Genomic DNA, 20,744 nt, shown 5'->3' with positions numbered 1-20,744 from the left:
TGAAATATTTTCTTAGCCTTCAGAATTGTTTCTACAATCACTTATTTCCTATTTTTAAATTAAGCAATATTTCCAGTAATATTTTCTAATTTTGTAATCAGGATGCACATCTAATACTCTCTTTTGCAACCTGCGCATGTCTCATGGGAATAAAAAAAAGGTGACAACCTGCTTACCAATTGCTTTCTAACCTTATCTTTAAGCATTTTCATATTACAAATACCCTACAGGCATTAGGACAAAAATAAATATATTTATATCTATATATGGGTGTAATCTTGATATAATGCTTTTTAAGTGGACAATAATACTTTCAATTACATTTTTACAGGTTTATACCTGCTTTTGAGTGAAATTTCTACTTAGACCTTGCCACTATATTTTCTTGTCATCCTCACAGCTTAAACTGCTTGCCACTGTCTCAGGCTACTGGCAGTTGAAGAACTGTGCCAGAGCTTCCCCTCACAGGCATCTCGGTCCTTGCAGTTGTGGTCAGATGAACAATTTTCTTAGTTGACTGATTGCAATTTATCAGAGGACACCTCAGGACAAGAAAACAGAGTGGCACCTCACCTAAGACTTATCTAGCTACCCCATTTAATGTTATCAGGTTTGATGAGACAATCTGAAATCCAGTTATGGCAGCAGAAATGTGCTGAGTTGCACTTAGCAATGTTCTGGCCATACCTTAAAACCTGTTTGATGCTGCTGAGCTCTTTGCAGTGACAACAGAGCTAGATTTATGCAATAAATGAATGTTTTCAGTTCTCAAGCTGAAAAAGTGAAAAAAAAGCCTCTTATAATTCAGATCTACCCCAAATTAAGGCGTTAACTCTTAGATTAAATTTAATCTCAGATTGTTGTTTTAAAATGAAAAAATGAAATACTTAGAAAATATTGAAAAAGCCTTTCAGTTTTTCATAACTTTCTCCAGTTTGTATATACAGCTGAAAACAACCAGCTAATTCAGCAGAAATTCAGAATCTCAATACTTCAACTTCACCAAGCAGCTTTTTGTTTGGTTCTAAAAAATAAGACGCTACTTACCAAGGAATAACTCATAAAGAATATTTGGTATAATGTTCAGAATGAGTTCTATCATGGTGCTCACTGAGGTCATGGAAACTCATGGCATGCTCAGAGTGAAAAAAATACACTGGTATTCTGGAGACATGGTTCATCTAGAGAGCTGGCTCATGAGAAGAAGAATGGGTGCACTGACACTGCAGTGCAAATCCCATACAGCAACACAGCAGAAAGGACGTGTACTTGGCACAGCTGTGTAGTAAGCATGCAGCTAACCTTTCTGCAAATACTACTTTCTTCTACTTGTCTCTGTTCTGTAAAATTTACTAGAAATCTCCATGCTAATATCCTAAGTTTAATGGTGATGCCAGTATATGTTCCTAGTGCTACATCACAGAATAACTGCTGTTTAAAGACAATAAACGTAAAACAGAATGTAGAATCATAGAATGGTTTGGGTTGGAAGGGACCTTTAAAGGTCATCTAGTTCACCCCCCTCCCCCCACAATAAGCAGGGACACCTTCAACTAGACCAGGTTGCTCAAAGCCCCGTCCAACCTGACCTTGAATGTTTCCAGGGATGGGGCATCTACCACCTCTCTGGGAAACCTGTTCCGGTGTCTCACCACCCTCACAGGAAAGAATTCCTTATATCTAGTCTAAATCTACCTTTTTTTAGTTTAAAACCATTACTCCTTGTCCTATCACAACAGGTCCTGATAAAAGTTTGTCCCCATCTTTCTTATAAGCCCCCTTTAAGTACTGGAAGGTCACTATAAGGTCTCCCTGGAACTTTCTCTTCTCCAGGCTGAACAACCACAACTGTCTCAGCCTGTCCTCACAGGGGAGGTGCTCCAGCCCCCTGACTGTCTTCGTGGCCTCCTCTGGACCCGCTCAAGTAGGTCCATGTTCTTCTTATGTTGGGGGCCCCAGAGCTGGACACAGCACTCCAGGTGGGGTCTCACCAGAGTGGAGTAGAGGGGGAGAATCCCCTCTCTCAACCTGCTGGCCACACTTTTCTTCATGCAGCCCAGGATACAGTTGGCTTGCTGGGCTGCGAGTGCACATTGCTGGCTCATGCCCAGCTTTTCATCCACCAGCACCCGCAAGTCCTTTTCCACAGGGCTGCTCTCAATCCCTTCATCCCCCAGCCTGTATCAATACTGGAGGTTGCCCCAACCCATGCGCAGGACCTTGCACTTGCCCTTGTTGAACCTCAGGTGGTTCACATGGGCTCACTTCTCAAGCTCATCCAGGTCCCTCTGGATGGCATCCCATCCCTCAGGTGTGTCAACTGCACCACTCAGCTTGGTGTCATCTGCAAACTTGCTGAGGGTGCACTCGGTCCCACCGTCTGTGTCATTGATGAAGACATTAGACAGCACTGGTCCCAGTACGGACCCCTGAGGGACACCACTCATCACTGATCTCCATCTGGACATTGAGCCATTAACATCTACCTTCTGGATGTGACCACCCAACCAATTCCTCATCCACCACATACTCCACTTGCTCTGAGAACTGGAATTCAAGTGGGAAAGCCAACAACAGAGCAGGATGGGAGGAGGAAAAGGTAGCCTTTAAAGTTCTCTGGTAAGTTCTTATCCCACATTGACAGCACAGGTTTAACTATAGCACAGGACATGCTATAGCTTCTGAACATGTCTAAGTGGATTTGGACAACTTCCATGGTTATCAGTAATAAGGACATGAGAAATAATTGGGCTTGCCTGATTTCTACATAATCTTCTGTACAGCGTTTATTCCCTTGCAAGGTGAAGTTGGTGAAACTCAGCACAATCTGTCTGTTTATTCCCACTGTAATGGTGTATATGCACTCCATCCGGACAGGGTAGTTATTGGGATAGTTTGGAGATGTCAGCACACCAGTTTCAGTACTGTAGTTGTGTGAGCACACTTTAAAAAGAAAAGAAACAAGTATGAATTAATTTAATATGTATGATAAATTAACAGGAAATTTCTATTTCCAACAGACAGAGGAGCAAACATCCTGTGCTCCTATGCATTATGCCTCATCCTGGACACATCTTACTGCTGAATGCCATCACTATAAACTAAAACCAGAATCCAGCTTTTTCATGGGATTTCTTATATTCGAGTTGATTTGTTCAGTTTTTACCAGAACATTGTGTCTGTAATAAATAGGCAACACAAAAGTAGTTCCAGCTGCCTAACCTTTGACCTAAAACCCAGGTAAGCAGAGAAAGGAAACTGAAAGGGATGTCTTGATCAACACAAAAGGTAGGATTCCTGAATTTCTGAAAAGCAGTGGTGGTGGAAACTGAATGCAGTCTCTAGCTACAAGGAGATGCTATATTGTTCTCAGGCATTCCCCATGATCAAACCTGGCAGACGGGGATTTTATATCTAAATTTCTTTTCCCATTTTCTGGGTCATAAGTGACAATTGGCTGGAAAATAGTATAATCCTTAGATTGTGAGAACAAAGCTGTTCTACTTAAGGTCTTATAGTAAAACCAGCTACATCAGTTCTTCTGTGAGCACTGTAAAAGCATCTTGGTGTTATTAGCTAGAAAGAATAGTGTGGACTTGAGCAATAACTGAAAAGCTCTTTTGAAAACACAAACATAAGGACTAGGAATAAAAATATCTGCTATACAACAGTACATGAGACTTATTTTGGAGAAAACAAATGTCGTGTATTAGTTGATCACAGTCTGAGTAAGGTTTGTGACCTGGCTGCAAAAAGGGCAAGAAGAAACGTGATCCATGTCAGGTGTTTTCAGTTGAAACAGGGCATCTTGATGCCACTGCACAAGGTAATGGTGACATGTCACCTGGAAAAATGTGGAAAACCATGGTCACTGATGTTCTGGAAATCAAATGAGAACAAGTAAGGCAGAGGTTGTGGAGATAGCAGGAAATTAGTAGGTTAGTAGGCAAGAGACACTAGAAGAGATTAACTTGTTTAGCTTAGCAAATGCAGGAGAAAAAAGAAAGATAAACATCAAGAAGCATGAAGAAAAGAAAACTAGAACACACTCTCAATGACAGTACAAGCTCTGAAGTTAAAAACTGTCTATGAATACAGATACACAGAAATTAGGAGAAAATTTCTATCAGGAAGTGAGTTTCTAGAGCAATCATCCAACCAACATAACATATGCAGAAAGGAGAAAAGAGCCCACTGATTTTTAAGATACAATTTGATTAATTTAATTAAGAAAGGGATCACATTATGTAGATCTTGTCAAAAAAAAGCGGGGGGAGGATGGGGGGAAGGCATAAAATTGTGGGCTGGATTTTATGACCCTGGAGACTTACTCTAGTCCTTCATTCCCCTGTTTCAGGTCCTACAGGTTGCAAATATAAGAAACAAAAGTAGATTTCTTAAATACTTTCTATCATATAGGCAGGGTTAGGCTAATTATAAAGTGCAACTCAAAAAGCAAGCAAAATACTATGATTAACTTTATACTCATTTAAGCTGGATGCCACAGATCTTTGGAACCTGTTTTCTAACACAGCACAGATTAACACTTCAGTAGGGGGAAGGGATGAAATTACAGTTCAGGTTCCCCATGTCTGAGGTTGGTCATTTCCATGTCTGTTCTCTATCCATTCTAACTACTAGAACACTTTTGCTTTTAATGGGGTCTTTTTAAATGGTGGTTGTTTGCATTCTTGGTCTCCTGGAAGGCCTCTGTTGAAAATGTTTTCTGTGGGATAAATATCCCCCAAGCTAGCTACCAGACTCATGTTCCTAATTCATCACAAGCAGAACAAAGAAACATGACACAGGAACAAGCCAAAAATTTTCTGCCATTGGGTTGTACTTTAGTATTGACAAGTCAAAAAGGTTTCATGCATTACTTTACCTAAAATCATCATCTATTAAAGTCTCTACCTAGAATTTTAGTCATTTGTGTGTTCCATCACAGATATGCTCTAATCTATGAATATAACAATCAGGTTAGTCCTGGTCACCTTAGAAGCCTTGTGCTGCTTTATAAATCCTTATAATGCCCTTGCTGTGCTGCCAGCTCCCATGGTGTTTCATGATATGTAGGGCTTATCATCAAACCCCATATCCTTAAGCCATATGATTTCTTGAGAACCCTGCCTGCAGGGTTAGAAATCTGGCTTAGAAATGTGACCCAAGTTTTTTGTAACAGCTCATTACTCAAAAAGCAATAAAAAATAAAATGAGAATGTGTGTATACTTATTAGGTTACTTATTTTTAACTAATTATTTCCTCCTGATTTTGGAAGGGTAGGTGTCTGACTCATGCACATTTAATGGTTAGAGCTGTTGCAATACTGCCATTCCTTATTTACTTAGAGTCTGAGACCATGAATACTAGCTTTCAACCTCGAGAATATTAAAATTGATGTACTAGATAAGGGTCCTTAGGGTAAAATTAGCAACATGGAAGCCAAAATATCTTTATCAGTGTCGTTTTTATCCAGAATTGTATAGGTTCCCTCCCTCACCAAACTTTGCTTTTTTGGGAGTAATCCATACAGAAACTCATATCCCAAGTGTGCTATTTTAAACTGGATGCTGTATACTGATCTACACTTCACATAACAATCTTCTTTATGAGCTAAGGGGGATAAATACAGAAGGTAGAACAGTGACTGCCTTAGAAACGTCAGATTTCTGGCTACAGTAAAATAAATCCAAGTGTAGACCAAGCATACACTGCTATGAGGATTAGGAAAAGCATAAATGAACCCACATTTTATGACAGCCAACTCTCTTCTGGTAATTGGATTCATTTGTTGTGTTCTACTTTCAGCAGGAGAGCCAGCACTCCCCTTTTCCACTCACCTCACTAACACAGCATTTGGGGGTGTGCTTGGGCAGTAATATTTCTTTCAGTGAAAACTGTTAGCAAAGTTATCAGGAAAAAAGTCCTTTGACTCCTTTGCCAAAGTTCAGAATGCAGTCTAACACCATAATGTGATTATTATATGCCTGGAAAAAATATAAATTGAGTTTAGTTTGAAGACAAATCGCAGCTCATGAAAAACAGAAGAAGGAAGCAATTGTCGAGGACAATCGCAGATCTTGCTTTGCCAGTGTGTGAGGTTTTGAAACCTATTCAATCTGCTTTCTGATTTTGGTACTGAATGTGTTTGCTCTTCTGAAAAAAATGCCATAAATGGCAGCAACCCACTGTAATAGCCAATAGTGGAGAAAAATGCCAGCTTTTGTACCACTCACTCATGCAATCATGCATACCACAGAAAATTATATCCATGTTTTTTCCCATAAAGAGATATTAATCAGTTGCAACAATTCTAATTAATCAAAAATAAAACTATAGTGTCATATGTAAAATGGGAGTTTTCTTTTGATCTCACTCTGCCAAAGGAAAACTGGGATCCCTAACAATTAGATCTTTATGCAATACTATGCATGTTTAGAAAAAAAAGGAAGAAACTATCACATGAACTATATGTCTCTCCACAGGCAATGGAAAGGCACATCTGCACTTCAGGGCTTTCTGTTACTGCTGCTGGCAGATGCTAACAGGCTTGATTTTTAGCAAGAAGGCACACAAAGGTCCTTTGTAGTGTTTCAGACCCAAACTCCTTAGAAACACCGGGTGCAACTGTTCAAAAAGAATCCCTGACTATCTTCGGCCGATTTACATATGAACACACACACACTATGGAGTCATATACACATATATAGGCATATATAGGCAGACTAATACCCTGATGAAACATAACCAAGTTACAGTGGCCTAACAAGTTGTCAGTTGCCAGACTATTAAGTCTTTTTCCTGAGACTCGGGATGAGCTGAGCAGATGCCAAGATGCATGCAGGACTTCAGCTTTTTTTTATATCTTAGCTCAGCCTTGTTCCACCATGCCCTGTATCTCTGCACACAAATATTGGTCAGACATTACTTGCCATTCTTGTCTTTGCTCGTTCAGCTGAAGAGAAAAGCCAGGCAACATCTTCCTAATAATTACTGGGTTCAGTCAGCAAGATGGGAACTGAAATCTCAACTTGTATTCAGCTATCAATAAAGATGACACACAAATCTATACATTGCTTTCAGGGGCACTTTTAAGTCCATGAGTTCACAAATGTTTTTCTTTCTTTCCTCATCCTTCTCAAACTCTGACTTCTCCAGTCAGTCATTGTGAGCTAACATATACCACACAACGAAGCTATTTAAAACCAAGTTACCCCTCTTGATAAATAATGTAATTCACAATTCAGGATGATAAGGAAGAAAAATCTAACCTTTCACCAAAGCCTGACAAAGACCAGGAATAAAAACTCTATCAGGAAGCCAATCTGCTAATAACCTTGTTAAGGCTGACTTTTCTCAGAAGAAAGGATAAAATGAAGCCTCTTTAATGAAACAAACAAATGAAACAAAAAAAAAAAAAAAAGAAAAAAATCCCCCCCAAACCCCAATTCAAAGTAAAACAAATGAATTCCCACTTGTGAAGAGGTCGAGGACAATAAAATATATGCACTGATTCTAGTGCTATTCCTATTGGAAAATTTTGGCTTGGGTCTTTTAAGACCGTGAGCAACGCTTCCAGGAAAGACTGAGCCCATTCAAAGACTTTTCAATAATTTTACATGGGTTCTTTGTGGTGTGGTCACCCAAGATAGGCAAAAGAAAACCCTATAATCTATCATAACACTTACATGGCTGTCGAGACATTCGTCTATCTGGTACTTGAGACTTGGACTCTAGGAAATAAATCCAAATATTACCTTGGTTTCCATGTGTCTTTCCTCTTTAAAAGACAGAAAGATGTCCAAGAACTAAGCATCTGAGGTACAGATAGTTTAAGTGGGCAGTATACATTCTAAACAACTGTCATGGGGGCATGTCTGACTGAAGGATTTCCATTTGTATTGCTGCCATATGAAGTATTCACAGTACTAGCTGGCAAACTGCTAAGACAATTGTTTGCACTTTATGGACCATGGCTATATCTTGCGGCATTCAAGTTTTTTGACTGGAAATATAGCTTTGCCATTATTTTCAGGCTGCTTTTCAACTAATTAATATATCACAGATAAACTACACTATCAAAAACTTTGTTTGCGAAGGTGGACAGAGAAGAAAATTAGGTATGCTTTATGTAAATTTTTTTTTTCAATCCTACTTATTCTTTTTTTTGTTTTACTCCTATTTATTCTTTTTTGGGGGGGATAATCTTGTCCATCTTTTCAATAGCTCATTCACTGTAAAATAACTCCAGGCAAAAGCCTATTGAAATGTCTAATATGAACCAGAACAGCTTTGACCAGTTCTGATAATGGTTACACTCTAGCTGGCTAAGAAAACAGCTCAAAAATATGAAGGGTTCTTACTGAACAAGAAACATTATTAGAACCATATTTTCCTTAGCAGAAAAATGAAAATAGGCAGCAGATGTACAGAAAAAAGAAAATCCAGAGCTTTGGTAACTCTCTCAGATATGATTATGTTCAGCAATTTGCTACCTTAGTGTAACTGGATATACATAAGATGAATATCAGGCCTAAACATCTCACAGTGGGAAAACTAAACTTGATATGATTTCAGGGAAGTGGGGAGTTGCTTCTCACAGCAAAGTCCACGTATACACATGTGTTTGCCTTCTCTCAGGCCACAGAATCTTCAAAACACTTTATTCTTAATAAAAAATGAATGTTAGCAGTCCAGTATTTATGACAACTTCATAGTGCTGCTAAGCTTGCTCTGGGACCAAAAGAAACAAATTTCTGTAAAGAAAACAGATCGTAGTTTCAACTTCTCTTATAAGTTTATTACTATGAGTTTCAGTAGTTATCTGCTACATTGCCATACTTACACAACTATAGTGGTTGAAATGAAAAGGCATTTATTCTACAGATCATAGTTCTAGGTCTAAGTGAGAATAAATTGAGAGTTAACCCAGTTTAGCTGAAGAGTAGTAAACATATCTGCGTTAATTATGGGAAAAGAAAATCATACCTGCTGTTTTAGAGCCTGGATGAGGATATTATGTAGTTCTAATTTAATATAAACATTTTATACACTTTCTAGTTAATAGCATTGAAGAAAAACAGATTTGCATTTTTAAGGCATAGTTTGGAACCTTTCCAGGGACAGTGTTGATGCAGTTTGAACCTCACATGATGCATATGGCAGTGCTTTGGATGAAAGATGAGAAAATCCAATCACCATGGTGATGGTAAAGGAGGGCAATATGGAAGAGAGGAGGCGGAACAGCGAAGCTGGACAGCACTGAGATAACTAACAAACCCAGAGAAACATACAGGGTTACATGGAGACAGAAATATAGATTAATGTTGAGTAAAGGATATTTTGATCTTGAACTGTGAGAAAAGCTGCTATAAGAACAGTTAGAAAGGAATCAAATTGACCCATGAAATATTAATCTCGGGTAAAGTAAATGATAAAATATCACATTAACAAGCAACAATCATATTCACAGAAGTTACAGTTTGCAGATGCAAAAACAGGCTCATAAAAGACTTTCTTTATAAGGCTGATAATTTCACAATTTACCACTAGAAAGAACTCAGTTTTCAAACTACAGATTCTTTCTTGGAAAGATTTTTAAAAGTACAGCTTGGGTTTTGGCCTATTATTTTCTAACAAATAGAAATTTCCTCCTTGGAATAGGTCTCATTAAATCTTAATTGTTTTTACCAGCTTTTTGGTTTCCATGCCAGATAACTCAAGTATGAATGAAGGCAGCTGAGAAAATTGATTATTTGGATTTGTAGGTTATCTGGTAGTGAATAAAAACAGTGGCAAAATCTGTACTGGTCTCAATTACACACATGCTTGAAAGTTGAAATAATAGCCAAATTTTCCAAGCTGCCACCAAGAAAGCAGTTATTTTTCACAAGATAGAAATTGGACATTTTGCTGGTTTTAAACAGGTTGGAGAAACTCAGAAAGTAGAAAAAACAAAAGTATTAAAGAAACTAAGAGCAATCAATGAGCAGCCACTGGTAGTTTATGGCTGCAGAGATGAGTACTATGAATTTCTGGTATTCATTTAATAAATCCCACATTGCTTGCACTCACACACACAAACCACCTAGGAACTGGTTAATGATGGATACACAAATAATCCAGCTACAAATGTATTCTCATTTTTACTTTTTTTCATTGTCCCACTCTGCCTCTTCTATGGTTTAATTCTGCTAGGCAGAACCTGTCCCTCTACCACATGAATCCTCTTCTACTACACATCTGTGTGTAGCAGTGAGAGGAGCAATAGCAGACCCACATCTATTGGGTTATATGAAACTCAATAGTCGTTCATCAAGAGGCTGCTTTTTCAAGTGTGGCTCAGTCACTGCTAAAATGCTCTCAGTGCTGGAGAGATGTGTAAACACTGGATCAGGTATGGTGGGTGCAGCATGGTTTGAAAACACAGATGTGCCCCCACCCTGGAAAACCTTCAAATCAATTAGAATTCAGAGTAATTTCTCAGTTTTTCTCTGCTTCAGTGTACTAAGGGAATGAATGGCCATTCTTCTCTTCGTAGTCTTTACCCCGCTGATGTATGTCTTGGACCCTTAAAAGGAGATACTTAAAGAACAGATTTAATGCATTACAGGAGCCTTGAGCTCTTCTGGAGACAGAAACATTGCACTCTGTCGTAATGAAAAAAACAGCTTGTGCTTTCAGGTTATTTTGCTGTTTTATCAAATTTCATCCTATATGATATTTCTCTGTGCATCATCAGTATTGCACCTTAATAAGGACTAAATTAATTTTTAAGGCACCTGAGAGTCTCTCATTCAAGTGAGTTGTCCATGATTGCTAAGCTTCCTAGATCACACATACTCAGCTCAGAATGGACAAAACAAACCCAGAAAATACTTTTCCTAAATAATTCATGCAGTTCTGCCATGTCAGCTCTTACTGGCTTTTAAAAGAAAACAGCAGTGTTGCTTACAGAAATTGCTTTCTGCTTTCCTAGAGAGGAAAAAGATTGTGAATAAAGCAGGATAAATAAGAAGGGGGAAGAGGCACCAGGCAGTTTTCTGTTAACACAGAAAATAATGTTTCTGTTTCATGTAGTAGTTATTTAGTGACAGATGAAAACATTTAATTTTCATAATGAAGAGACTGACATATTACCTTTTGATGCATCCAGGGAGATATAATTAGCTGAGAATCCCTCAGATGCAATGCTGTAATCGGTTACGAAGTACAACATCATCATGTTGCCACCACTAGTGAGAGATGGTGGAATTGATCTTCCACAGTACCTGCAGCAAAAAGATGCCCCAAACTGAATGGCCGTACTTTACAAAATGTCTATATTACTGGATTCAGCTTTCCTGAGAAGTTTGAACAGTTACATATACACCAATGTCTCCTTTGGATGATACAGAACCCAGCCATATACCCTGTATCATGGGACTAAATAGCACACTACACGTACAAGAGTACAAATCTCACTTGTGGGGCAAAGTCAGAGAAGAAACTGTTCATCAAGTTGTCAAATTCTTACAGAAATTATTCTGTGCTGTACCTACAATGTATTCTGTTCTTTTGCAGGAGTCAGAGTGGCTAGCCAAAGACTAAGGTTGCAAAACACTCTCCGTTATGAGAGTAATTTGCTCCTTATTTTCCAAAATACTGCCACGTCAGCCAACTACTTTACAGTCTGTAGCTGCAGCTGGATACTGTTCCCAAGAAGTTCAGATGTTCCTGAATTATAGGGTGGCAAGAAAACCCTGTGTATACCCCAACTGGAGAAGGGGAAAAAAACAAAAGATTCCTCCCTAAGATAAAATCACATATCAGGAGAAAGTGAAAAAAAAAAAGTCTATAAAATGCAGATTTTGGTTTAGTTTTTGCTGAGATCCAAATGCACAATCTTTAAGTAATCTTTCTTTCACTTCTGCAACTGTTTCAAATCACGCTTTTTCTGGGAACAGATTTATTAATTCTTTTGAACTTATTTCACATAAATCAAAATGACAATGGACAATGCCAGCTATTGAAACCTGTCCTTAAAAAAGTTGTCCTTTTGACACAAGTTAGTTTCTCCCAGTATAGTATTTATTAAATGTGCTTCTCATCCCATGGTCAAAGGAAGCAAGCTGACTTTACTATCCTAGGCAGAGTAATTGCCGCTATTGGTTCTGTAATGCAGAGAAATTAATCTATACACAAAATTTAAGGAAGCGAATTGGATGTAGAGAGCAATAGAACAGTGCTCACTACATTCAGCTAATGGACATATTCACCTTCCCAATTTTTGCACAGTGCTGTTGTCATATATTTCAAGATAATCCTTTCTGCAGCTATAATCAAATGCCAAGTTAAATGAAGTGAATGTCAGGCGGATGAGGTAGCCGGATTGAATGTTGATAATCCAGGTACAGTTAATGCCATGTGGGTAGATAGCTGGATGGCCAGGACTTGTAATGATTCCTTCTGCTCCAGTGAGAGTCTCTCCACATACTGTAGAGATTTAAAACATCAGATTAAGTGGTATATTTATAAAAAAGTTAGGCACTTCTAAAATTGGTTACTTTTCTTTCTGAAATTTCATTGTCTTTTTTTCCTCAATGCATACCACACAGTAACAGATTCAGAATTTATCTCCTATTACACCATGATAAAACTTGATGGCCAGCTGTTTCCAGTGTACAGGAAAATTTGGAAAGTCCCAACACTCTACACAGAAAACAACAAAAAAATCCTTACCTGTATCTAATGGCCAGTACTCAGCTCTGAAGCCAAAGTTGGTAAGAGAGGAAGCTCTGAATTTGATATAGAGATTGTTCTGTGTAGATTGCACTCTAGATGGTATATTTGTACCACAGTATTTCTCCAAAAGAAGAGAGTCTGTGCTGTTGCCATCTCTGACCTGAAGAACATTGTATTCAAAATATCCTATACAAATTTCTATGATATTAAAGTTTTAAGCATAAATGAATTCATAAGAACCATATAAAAGAGCTACTTAGTAAGTCAAACCCTACCCTTTTTTCAGCATGGTTTCTACTACAGGCACATACAAAGCAACTTTATGACTGCCAGAGAAGCACTCTCCCACCCAAAGCATGTCAGGTAGAGAAAAGCTGAGATCTTACACCCTCAACACTAAGAAGCACATAAACCTCCAAAACTAGGTCTGTCTATTTAAGACACCTGAAACTTGTCTCTGATTATCAAAATGGTCATATCATCTTTGGAGAACCAAGAAAAGGTTTGGGATCCCATTATGAACCTGGAAAAGCTTTGGTAGAGATGAGTATAAGAAGAAACATACACATAAGAATCTATTTATTATTCATAGTATATGTGTATTATTCTTTACCTCAATGTAGTCTGAGTCACAAGTGGTTGTATTTTGAATGTCAAAATCGATAAAGTTAAGAATCACCACTTCACTAGCTAGCTGGGAGATGATCCACTCACAGGTCTTTGGGTGAGGAGACATCCTGGGGTAGTAAGGTGAATGGATTGCACCTTCTCCAGACAAGGAGCCTCCACAGGCTGCCAAGAAACACCAAGAATCAGTACTTGTAATGAATGGTTTCAAGGAATGAATAATGTGATGTCTATCAAATATCACTATGAAATTAGAAGAAAACCACCCATAAAAACCTGTCTTTTTACAGCATCTACTACAGATCATCCAAGTGGTATTAAGAATGTATTTAAAAGAACCTGTTGCTATAAGTATAGCATAAACATGTATATACATGAGACCAATCTAACAGTGCCATGAAAACTAATGGATTTGACTCATTTGTTTCACAGACAGACAGATTTGTTGGTGATTAAGAACTAAAAGATAGGAAAAATGAAAGTTAAAAGATTTAGGCAGAATTACAGCTATATCATCTTTTGTATGTTAGCAGTAAGCGATTTTTCATTAATAGAAGCAATGAAGGGTGCATTTCCAAGCATGCAAGGAGTGCCTACAACAGACCTACTGCAGACATCATCTTAGCACTTCTAAAAGTAGCAATAAATAAATAAATTGACTCTATTTTTTTCTTTTATTTCTTTTGAAGTTTGTCTTAAACCCATTATACAGATAATATAGCACAGAAATGACTGAAGGTGTCCAAATCACAGATCAGTTCACTCTGCAAGTCGCCAGTTCCTCTTACCAACTTGGTAAATGGCCCTGAAGCTAGCCCTTTGCACAGAAGCATCAGACTTGAACTTGATCCAGAGACTGTTGCTGGTAGAAGTGATTGGGGACATGACGGCACTATGACAGAATTTGCTAATAAGGGAAGACATCTCACTGTTACCATCTCGAACCTAGTCATCGAAAAGAAAAAAAATGTCAGATCATAAAAGCATTGGGATCTGATATCCAGATAAAATTATAACCTCACAAGAGCTGCTAAATAACAAAATGAGTAACTATTTTACTTATAAATAAGAGGGACAGAGTCATCACAGTGATTGCCACAAGCACATGAGAGCTCAAAGGAAGGACTGGATGATCAGCACAGAAGACACACACACATGCTATTGTCACAGGACATTAGGATGAAACAGATCTTCTCAGCTTTAGTAAAATTTGGGCCTGTGCTTCCAAAAGTGACATCTTTAGTATGAAAGAGACGGGTAAGGTGCTCACCAGTGATAGCTATGAAATTTTTGCCAACACTAGAATCTGCTGGGGAAAAAAGGGGGTATTTTCTTTGTGATTTTCTTGCTCTGGCCATAAAGCTTCTACTGATTTTTCAGTGGCATTTCTCCAGAAAAAGCACATGTCCCACCACACCCATACATCAATGCAGCCAGACAGCTCACTAACAGGAGATACAACTCTGAGCCCCTAAAGCAATAAAGAGGTATACTGATGTCTTTCCATTACTTTATCTGAAGGGTTCAATGAATGATAATGACAATGATGCTTACGAAGGAATCACTTTCGGCTTTTACCTTATGCATTGTGACTCTACTGACCTCAAACAATTTGCTAGTCAAAGAAGAAATGTATCTTATGTGTTCTCCCCAAAGTTGATTATAAATCCTGATTATCAATGAGACTAGAAAGGAAAGAGGTATTTTCACCTCTGAACTTCAGGCTCTGAACCCACAGTCTGTGGGAAAGAATAGGTGCATCCAAGGGACCAGACAGAGCACTGGTATAGCCAACGAGCTCTGAATGCCCTCTGAGGTGCCCAAGAGGGCAGCCAACAAGCTGAAGTCCAAAAAACAGGTCCCCTGCTATTTGCCGAGACAAAAAATGAAATTTTTCTCCCAAAGATTCTCTTAAAAAGAAAACAGCTCTTTTCTGCTGTAGAAGTGGTGATAGCTCATGTAGCTGGAGCTGCTTTTAAATGTACTTATATGCTGTCAACCCCAAAAAATCATTCCAGTGAAATCATTTGCAAAGCCAGGAACATCCAGCTGTCAGGTCCCTCTCAGCACCTCTTCTATCCTCCTCATCTCTATTCCTCCATGGACTGGGAGAGAAGGCAGGGGACCCTTGTTGGTGCCCTGGTGAGCAGGCAGTGGCTGGCCTGCTTGCCCAGCTTTGGCAATCTCCAGCTGATGAGATGGCTTTTTGACTAATAGATATTTTTAATTTCCCTAGGACTTGAGTTTAAGGTGACAGAATTATTCTGGATTTACAGCAGAGCAGCTGAGATCAGAATTTGTACCGGAATATTTAGAAAATCTTTGGACAGCAGTGAAAGTTTACAGAAGTATAGTTCACAGGAGTTTACATTTTTTCTTGAGCTGATTCTCCTTACATTTTTGATTTATAAAGCCCAATGAGCAGTGATAAAAATAACAGGTTCTCTAAACCATATGAGTAATGTCTCCTATTGCCAGTTAGAAGGATGGCAAGGAGAAGGAGCTGCCTTGGCTAACACCTTATGTCTGCAGCACGATGTCACAGTCTTTCTTAAGAATTTTTATTGTCTCTAGTTTCTTATTGCAGATCCCTGGTCTCAAGCTGTTTCTTCCTCAGTAAGAGACTAAACATCCCTCCCTGAGCAAGAGCCTGTGATCTGTGTCTGGCCCCTGTGGAAACTCTGCAGGTTTCCTGGTATCGCTAGGGATAGGAATAATCTGAGCCTTTTCAAAGTGACAGAACAATTGTCAGAGAGTGACTTTTAAAGTACCTTAAACACCCAAAAGCTATCTCCCTAGCTGAACTTCATTATAAAACCCAGTGAGACAGTATTTTAGAAAAGCGTATGTGGAAAATCAGGCCTTGATAAAAGAGCACAATGCTTTAGTCGTACCGACTGTCCCAGTCAGAAAATGTCGGTCCTTTTTCTCTGCTCTGGGCTGAGTCACTGAGTGAGAGGGCAGGAAGAAGAGGACAGAAACACAGGGAAACTGAATGGCTTGTGACTGATCAGCAAACAGCGAGGTAAATGCCTTGCTGAACTAATACAAACTGATCGCATTCAACAGAAATGGTTTTGTTTCTCTGGCTGCTGTGAATTTAGCTGCTGTTCTGCCAGCAATTAGGCAAGAGGAGTACCAGGCCAAACAAACAAAAGCTGTCTGTTTTCATTAAACACACTTCCCCTCTCATTTCAGAAATTAATTACACTTCATTCCAACCAAAGTCTCTGAATTAGAGGAGGAGGGAAGGGAACGATGTCAGCACAGTAACATCTTTTAAAAACAGATTAACTGCACGGAGTTCACAGGGGCCTATTCCTTGCTTGGTCAAGAAGAGATTAAACACAAAACCAAACCCGCACTGCCACTTAACTGTGTAGCTGACAGTGCAGGACCCAGCTCTGTGCAGGGGCTGCAGGGCTTGCTCCCACCTGCTTTGCCCATATGGCAGCACCTTTGCCAATCAACGGGGTGTCTGTGCCCAGTTTGTTTTACTTCTGTTTACCTCTATGTGGTGCAGCCACGCTTTTACACAGACAGCAGGTACCCAGCAGCCATTCCATGTAGGATGAGGTATTTATGACTGCATGGAGATATACAGGCCGGGTACGACAGCAGATGCCTTGAGACATGGCAAGTCAGGGTGCGGCACAGAGGAGAACAGGGACAAGGTGACAGAAGGGGCACAGGCCACCAACATAAAGAGCTTGTCAGGCCCTGAGGGCACTACCAGGACTCACTGGCCCAGCCCTGCTTCCGCCTATGGCCCGGGACCCCATGTCAGTCCCCCAGGGCCATGAGTCCCCTCCCCAGCGACAATGCAGCAGGGCCAATCTCCAGCTCCCCACAGTTCTGCCTTGCCCAGTCACGGGCTCTGCTGAGCCAGGCTCATCCGCATGCCCATGTCCTGGCCTGGCCTTGGTCCATCCCCATCCCCAGGGAGGTGCCCAATGCTGGGGCTGCCCTGCTCCCTGGCCATGGCAGTGGGACAGGCCCTGGCTGTGAGGCCCTGCTCTGCACCTCCAGGGAGCCCCCATGGCCCCTGGGAGCCCCTGGCCTGCACAGCACCATGCCAAACCTCACCCACAATCAAAGAAATGCAGACCTGGAGCTGGACAAAACTGGTTTAGGGATAACAAAGAAAATGAAGAAATGGTACCTAGCATACTTAAAAGGCACCCTATAGTAGTAAATTCAGATGTAACATGAAGTTGCAGACCAATGAAGAGAGAACTAGGTGTAAAAGCAAACATAAAAATCACCTCAAGTGGATCCTAGTTGGTATCAACATTAATATTGTATTATTATTACATTTTCCATATAGAAACTTTCTAAGTGCACTATTATTTTTTCTATAGTAGTTAGATTTAGACTAATAACAATTCTTGAGTTAGACTTGTAAGATTTCAGTTATGCTAACAATAAACTCCTGGCTTTACATATGTATATATGCACATAAGAATGTATATATAAATATATATATATGGTGTGCTTCCTTTCTGTGCCAAAACAAGATTTTCCATATAACGCCATGGCTCCAGAAAATGCTGCATAGAGGCTATGGCATTATTCTATTTTTCTTGCTTTTGACATGCATTTACCAAAAGTCCAAACTCCACCTTAATCACGTACAGCCAATTAAGAATTAGTGTTAAGCTGGACATATTTTCTTGTTCTCTTATCTTTGCTTCATTTCAAATGTACAGTTCTGCTCTTTTGGCCCCTGTGACTTTTGGACCCTAATAAATTGGTATACTTAGTCCTTTGATTAACAACTATTTCTGCAGTGGCCCTTGGGACAGAAATTATGTGGCATGGTTTTGTACACACATGTAATCAACCTTTCATATCAACTGCTTAAGAGAAATCACCTCTATATAGTTCGATGAACAGCCAGTGTGACTTGTGAGCTCCATATGGGTGAAGTTGAGGTATATTTTTTCATCCTCTGGCTGTCTGATAACATAGATACATTGTCGGTTGTTGATATAAGGGTTAGGCCAGAAAGGGGACATGATAACCCCTTCACTATCCGTGTAATTTCCTCCACAACTTGGATCTGCTGTATTAAGAAAAAAATACATTAGTTGAGATACTCACAAGTATGGTAACTCAGTTTAGGCTGCCTCTGTACAATGGCTGCAAATCAAAGAGGCTTTCTGTATTATTAAATAGCAAGTGTTAATTATGTCCATTCATATGCTGTTCGCTATATCTCGGGAATGTCACAGACCAACCTTTAATGCTGGATTTTACTTACCAGGAGATGTTGTATAGAGGATGTGGAAGCCTTTATCAGTAACTAAGTCATCAGAGTGAAAGTGAATCCATGCATACGGACCAGTGGTTTGGAGTGGGGGTGGAGATCCAGTGCTACAGTATTTACCAAGGAAAGGATCTTGTGGAAGAAGACCATCTCGAATCTAGGCAGAATGATAGATCAGCATTTAGGAATATTAGATGTGTGCCAACTATGAACAGTATCAACACTCTTGAAGTTATCTTGGGGGCCCCAGGAGATGTTGTAGATGGTGGGTGGAAGGAAAGCTCGTAGGGAGTTTACTCCAAACACACAGGAACCAAGAAACAGACTCTCAAAAGTTTTGTGAAAGGGAAAGAAAGTATCAGGAGATCTATTGTTGAACTGTTTTCCTGAAATCATGTTCTGCATTGCACAATTTTGGAGAACATGCTATTCCAAACCATCTTTTCATTTCCATTTCGGGTATTGGCGAGTTCTATAACCATTACTTTGCACTTGAGAAAAAACCTTAGCTCACACATCAAGTCATGGACTGTACTGTAATATGAATCTATTACACTTAGATCCCCTTCCTTAATAGTTTTTCTTAGGCTGATTGATTCTCTGTGGGTTTACGTTTGACAAGGCATTTGGAGATTGAACTTTGTAAGAAAGTGAAAGCTTCCCACCAGGTATTTGGCCTGAATCCCATCCTCTTTAGTTGCAAGACTTCCACTGACTTCAGTGGAGCAGGATGTTATCCTCTTTCTGATATACTGCCTGTATCTGACTGTGCATTGATGGCTGGAATAAGTAAGTACAAACAAGCATTTCAAGCCAGGATTTAATTTTCAAACAGTCCCCTTCTGTATGTACAACAAGTTTTGAAATACCTTGTTTTGCAATAACATAGCCATAAAATGGTGTCATAATCCACAATTAAACTTTACCTCTAAATGGTCATAACTGCAATTTTCATGGTGTTCTAGACTTAGTGTGCCAAAAGCAAATGTGATGAGGAGGCCAGGACTGGTTGAGATGGTCCAGAAACAGTCTCTGTTTACAGGATAGTTACCAGGGTATCCCGGAGAGCTTATCGAGCCATAAGTACCTGTCAGCTCACCACCACATTCTAACAGAAAAGAAACATGTAAGAACAGAGTCTTTAACACTACATGTCAGGTCAGAAGATGAATTCTCCTGTAGTGTCAAAACCAGGTACCACTTTGGGATACAGAATAAATTCAAAAACAAAGAGCAAGCCAAGCAAACCAACAAGTTACTTATTCCTTTAAATTCTGCAATTTAATTATAAAAGCAGAACTCCAAATATTTCCTGATTTGCACAGTAAAAGATTCTTTCCCAGTTATAATGGAAATATCTCTAGAAGAATGATCAGAAGCACTGTGTTTTGAATTGGATTTACAAAATTAATCTGAATTTCTGTACTTTGTAACTAGTTTCCATGCACAAAACTTTTAATTTTTTAAAAAGTGTGGATTACAGGGAAGGTTTTATATACCTGTAATAAAAAACCCCATTCCTCTCAGCATAACTGTTGGGAGTGGTAGGGTTAACTTGTGTATTATACCTAAGGAATAGCTAGTTTAGTCACATCTAGATCTCTCTCCCTCTTTGCTTCCCCCCCCCCCCCCCCCCAAAAAAAAAGATATGTTTTCACTTTTCAGTATCTATATTCTATTCATCAATTAGTAATTATCTACTTAATAATGTCAATTGAAAGAAAAAAAAAAACCCAAACCAAAAATCACATTAAAAGCATTTCAGTAAATCTTTCTGGAAATAAAGAAACCATTTGCCCCCTGAATTTTCTATACTTTTTATACTTTATGGCTCTTTCAAGACACAACCCAATGCACTATTTTATTTCTAGACAATACACAGAACACTGAAGTGAGCTGACATTGCACAACATGATTTGGGGTTTATCTATAGAAATGCACTGCCAGGCCTCCTGGAAGAATCACACACGTGGCATTACCAAGAATTCAGGCAGAAATGTGCAACAAATCATACCTCAAAGCTCACAGATAATTTAAAATCAAATTCCCAACAATCTATCATGCTTGGAAAGCATGGTTCAACCTCTTTAGCCTCTTGCAACTTGTCAGTGCCAAAAAAGCGTA

General features: G+C 39.2%; 1 protein-coding gene across 1 annotated transcript in view; it reads right to left on the bottom strand.

Annotated features, from left to right (window-relative positions):
- The window catches only part of CUBN (cubilin), a 147,479-nt gene that overhangs the window by 108,629 nt on the left and 18,106 nt on the right, over positions 1-20,744 (bottom strand). The window contains exons 15-23 of the mRNA XM_074834731.1: positions 19,547-19,728; positions 18,615-18,777; positions 18,226-18,416; positions 14,140-14,296; positions 13,338-13,516; positions 12,722-12,884; positions 12,259-12,475; positions 11,141-11,271; positions 2,757-2,943 (exon numbers count right to left, since the gene is read on the bottom strand). Coding sequence (XP_074690832.1) covers positions 2,757-2,943; positions 11,141-11,271; positions 12,259-12,475; positions 12,722-12,884; positions 13,338-13,516; positions 14,140-14,296; positions 18,226-18,416; positions 18,615-18,777; positions 19,547-19,728 — 1,570 coding nt within the window. The remainder of the gene's footprint in view (positions 1-2,756; positions 2,944-11,140; positions 11,272-12,258; positions 12,476-12,721; positions 12,885-13,337; positions 13,517-14,139; positions 14,297-18,225; positions 18,417-18,614; positions 18,778-19,546; positions 19,729-20,744) is intronic.

This window comes from Strix aluco, chromosome 1, assembly GCF_031877795.1.
Source record: "Strix aluco isolate bStrAlu1 chromosome 1, bStrAlu1.hap1, whole genome shotgun sequence".
Lineage (NCBI taxonomy): Eukaryota > Metazoa > Chordata > Aves > Strigiformes > Strigidae > Strix > Strix aluco.
Note: the sequence above shows the minus strand (reverse complement) of the source record. Positions and strands in the feature narration are given on the sequence as shown.